This window comes from Epinephelus lanceolatus, chromosome 4, assembly GCF_041903045.1.
Source record: "Epinephelus lanceolatus isolate andai-2023 chromosome 4, ASM4190304v1, whole genome shotgun sequence".
Lineage (NCBI taxonomy): Eukaryota > Metazoa > Chordata > Actinopteri > Perciformes > Serranidae > Epinephelus > Epinephelus lanceolatus.
Genome location: NC_135737.1, coordinates 3,698,272 through 3,702,500, shown reverse-complemented (window position 1 = coordinate 3,702,500; position 4,229 = coordinate 3,698,272). Strand labels below are relative to the sequence as shown.

At 40.7% G+C, this 4,229-nt stretch overlaps 1 protein-coding gene across 2 annotated transcripts in view; it reads right to left on the bottom strand.

Moving 5' to 3' along the window:
- ulk2 (unc-51 like autophagy activating kinase 2) overlaps positions 1–3,304 on the bottom strand; it is a 114,680-nt gene extending 111,376 nt beyond the window's left edge. The window contains exons 1-2 of one of the 2 annotated variants that reach the window (XM_078166868.1): positions 2,772–3,304; positions 2,080–2,330 (exon numbers count right to left, since the gene is read on the bottom strand). In XM_078166868.1, the coding sequence (XP_078022994.1) occupies positions 2,080–2,169 (90 nt within the window). In that variant the 5' untranslated portion in view covers positions 2,170–2,330; positions 2,772–3,304. Of the gene's footprint in view, positions 1–2,079 lie in introns of both variants that reach the window. The other variant, XM_078166867.1, reaches the window with a different exon arrangement.
- Positions 3,305–4,229: the final 925 nt, after the last annotated feature.

The window sequence follows — 4,229 nt, the reverse complement described above, 5'->3', positions numbered from 1 at the left end:
GAGTGTGCAAAGCAGTAATCAGAGCAAAGGGTGGCTATTTTGAAGAAACTAGAATATAAAACATGTTTTCAGTTATTTCACCTTTTTTTGTTAAGTACATACCTCCACATGTGTTCATTCATAGTTTTGATGCCTTCAGTGAGAATCTACAATGTAAATAGTCATGAAAATAAAGAAAACGCATTGAATGAGAAGGTGTGTCCAAACTTTTGGCCTGTACTGTATATATATATATATATACACACATATATAGGAAGACCGTTGGGGTCGAAACGTTGCTTTTTTAGTCATTAAAAACTTACTGGGAGCTCTAATTCAGTGTGCGGAAACCTGAAGACCCACCCACAAACCTTAAGTCCTCCGTTTGGGAACACTTTGGTTTCAGGGTAAAATACGAAGATGGAAATAAACAAGTTGACAAGACAAAAGCAGTGTGCCGACACTGCAGAACAGCGGTCGGGTATGTACTTGGAAACACGTCTAACATGCTAACGCATCTAAAGCGACACCACCCGAGTTTGAACGTTAACCGGCACGACTAGAAAAAGCAATCTGGTGCATACTACGATATCCTCGTCGAATAAAAAGAGAGAGCGTTTCCCTGACCATCGCGCTAAAGAAATAACCAACGCCATTGGAGTTGAGTAAAATTGTTTAAGCTGCACTTTAGATATAAGCATGTTTTGTTTACCGCACTTTAACAAAGTGGGAAAGCTAAGTTCCTAGTAAAACTGAATCTGAGCAGGCTTTAAAGCTGACCAGCTGCACTATACTTTTTATTTTAATTGAGTAAAACTGTTTAAGCAGAAATTTATATTTATATTTTCATTCAAACAATGTGAAAAAGCAGGATTTTATATATATTTGTTTCATTCAAAAATTGTGTAAAAAGAGTTAACTGCTGTGGTGGTATGTTTTAATAAGGTTACAAATAAGTAAAAGATATTTAATAGTTGTCTATTTTTTTCATTACTGTACCGAAAAAAAACGAACCGTGACTTGTGTACCGAGGTACGTACCAAACCGAGATTTTTGTGTACCGTTACACCCCTACTGCCTATGCAATGACTCAATCCATCACATCTGATGCATGCAGGTGGCTCTGACCTTCCTGTTCCTCCAACATGGAAATAATCCTATAAATAGGCTAAATGGCATGCAGATGATAGGACTTAAAAAAGTAAATACACTGATCACATGCCAGGACCATTTTAACAGCACAGGAAGGAATGTGAGAAGTGGACGGATGTGCTTGATGCACAGCTTCCAGGATGACTGGGTGATTGTTTGCAGGCCTGCAGTCAGCTTAGTTTCAGAGCTGTGAGCTAGTTATCGATTGCTGCTCTGCCCAGGCTACAGCAGGGACTGTGGGAATGCTCTAAAGTGGCTTTTATTGAGGAATTCAGAACCATCTGTTTCACACCAGTAGCAGTGGGGGCAACATGATGTCATCTCCTGCATCTCTGTCAGATATATGCAAACAAACTCACCAGTTCTTGTGTCCTTATGTGATTAAAAAAAGACACATCCAAGTCAACTGTATTGAGTTAATTCAATTTCTGCGCATTCTGTTAATAGTGTAGTAAGGTCCAGTGCTTCACTATGGACGAACTTTGTGCGGTTCTTACATGAGTGAGGATTGTATCCTTAAAAAGACGAAGGCAAAACAGTGCATCCCATCCTCCCTCCTGCCTCAGTACGTCAGCAAGTCATTCACTGCTGCCTGACTCATCCATTTCATGAATGAATCAAGAGGCGTAAATACACTTACACAACTAACATCAGGCTGACGAATTAACACTGAAATCACTTGTCACATCATGACTTCACCGTACATCAGATTGGATCAAGATGTTTAGCCATAAAAGCAATGAAACATTACCACCACTGTCTGTTGCTTATTATTACAAAGCAATAAAAAGCTACTGACAGCCCACATATGCTGCTGCAGGACTGCATTGTGCAATGCCTCTGACTGACCCAGATTTTTAAATGAAGCTGCCTACTTGCCCCAATTTATCCTGCAAAAGACGAGGGAGAAGAAAACAAGATAACACTGCAGGCAAGTTATTTATTTACCTTCCTGTGTCTTCCTTTAAACACCACAGCAAAGGCTCCGTGTCCAACCAAGTCTTTTCTGCTGTACTCAAAATCTCCCACAGTTTCCATTGTGATGGACTGATGGTCGGGTTGATACTGGGCACTGGTGGATAGCTGTAAATGTTGCTCTCCTCTTCAGAAAATTATCCTAGAGCAAATGATGCTCTCAGTCCTGGCAATGTTGCTTCTTGCACTACGGATTTATTTCATGTCAGGCTGCTCTGGTGTCCCTTATTGCATAAATAAGAGATGCAGTCAGGATATGATGCATTCACGTAACCTCTAAATAAGTTGAGATGTTTGTAATATCACACTGAACAGACGGTTGTGAGCATGGCTAACAACAATCCTGAGCTAAACTGTATCAGTGCCAGCTGTCAGTGTTTGACCCAGTTGGATAGCTGCAATCCAGCTTTGCATTACTCTCCAAGCAGGCTCACTAACACACTGTGTCCCTAGTCACCTAACCTGTTCAGTGGGACAGTTTAACGTTAACTTACATGATGCCAACCCAGTTGGACATGACCATGCAAAGACTGAAAGTAGCTGCAGACACCGAGCTATCTGTTAGCCTGACAGTGACATAACCCTGGGGCTACACCTAGCGTCATAGCTGCTGCCCATAGCAGGTCTCTACAAACATGTTCACAATAACATGTCAATAACGTTACCTTGTTTGGTGATGCTGGGCAATGTAAGCGTCATCTATCTAAAATACAAGTTGTAGCGACATATAAAGCTAGCTAACATCCGCGAGCCTACAGTCAGTGTTAGCATAAAAAAATCTTAAGGATGCAACGCGAATGTCAACACATTACTGCTGTTAATCTGAGGATGTTAGTCCTTATGATATGTCTTCTTCGACGAGACGCCCGAGTCCATAAGACACATTTCTCTCCTCTTGAAAGACACTGACGTTTCTCCAGTGAGCACTGATTTCGTCCGTGTGACATAAAAGAACACTTGGTTGTTTCCTTCGTCGTCGAGTCTGACAGAATAGCTTACGATAATGTTAGCCCTGGGAGTAGCTGTCTTCTTCAGTTATATTTAGTTTCACATTAAGACACTGTACGTTGACGTGTTAATAAAAGCTGTACAGTATTTACTCCCGGTACAGTCACATCATGACAGAGTGATGGTACTCTGGTCCCGACAGTCATTTGAACAAAACTGAAATGTAGTAAGCTACCATGTTCTCTGTTTATATCCTATCCTTCCGCGGAGGCCAGACTTTTCCTTCCGCTGCGAAGGGTAGTCCGCCTGCAGGAGCAGGTTCGAGGACGGTGTTTGTTTTTGTTGTTGTTTTGTACTGTTTTTTGTTTGTAAGTGTTGTTGAGTATATGTGCTAACCCTGATCATCTATATGGCAGTAACAACATTATTTTTTAATTATAATCGTTTTTGGATGGTCCAAAGTAGGCTATTTAGAGGATGTGATCAAACTGCCTTGGGATCCCCAAGAGTTGTAATGGGCTGTAGTTTAATTCATTTGAAATGATTCAAATGATTTCGGACTGACTGTTACGTGAAAAGCATCTGATAACGTCTGTGTTGTATAATGTATCATATATTTCAGATATTTACATCTGTATTATTGCATTTTTGTATCTTTTGCAACAAAAAGAACTTGGTGAAAGAGGAGGACGTTGCTCTTGACATTCTCAGATTATATAGGCTACACCTATGTCATTCATTCTTTTTAAAAAATGACAAAGTTAAGTAATACGTGAAACTCAGGTATCAATCAAGAATTGACTGAAAAAAACTGACACAGTTAAAAGGGTCAGTTCAGATTTTCTGAAGTGGGGTTGTATGAGGTACATATCCATAGATATCTCAAGGCGAAAGAGGTGTAAAAGAAGCCATCTAAAAACCATCTCTCAATAGAGGAGGAGGTCTGCGACACCACCTATCCCCCACCTATAATGCTGTCCTTTCATCCTTGCCCATAAAGTTTAACAACTTAACCTCTTAAAACAATGGTCGTTCACAAATGGCCTCATGTGACTCTAACGACTCCAATGACAACCGTTGCAGCAGTTTCAGCGACGATCGTTGACACACCATTGGCGCACTAACGAACCAGTGACATCATTGGCCTTGTGAAGACCTCCCCAGAGATTAAATAC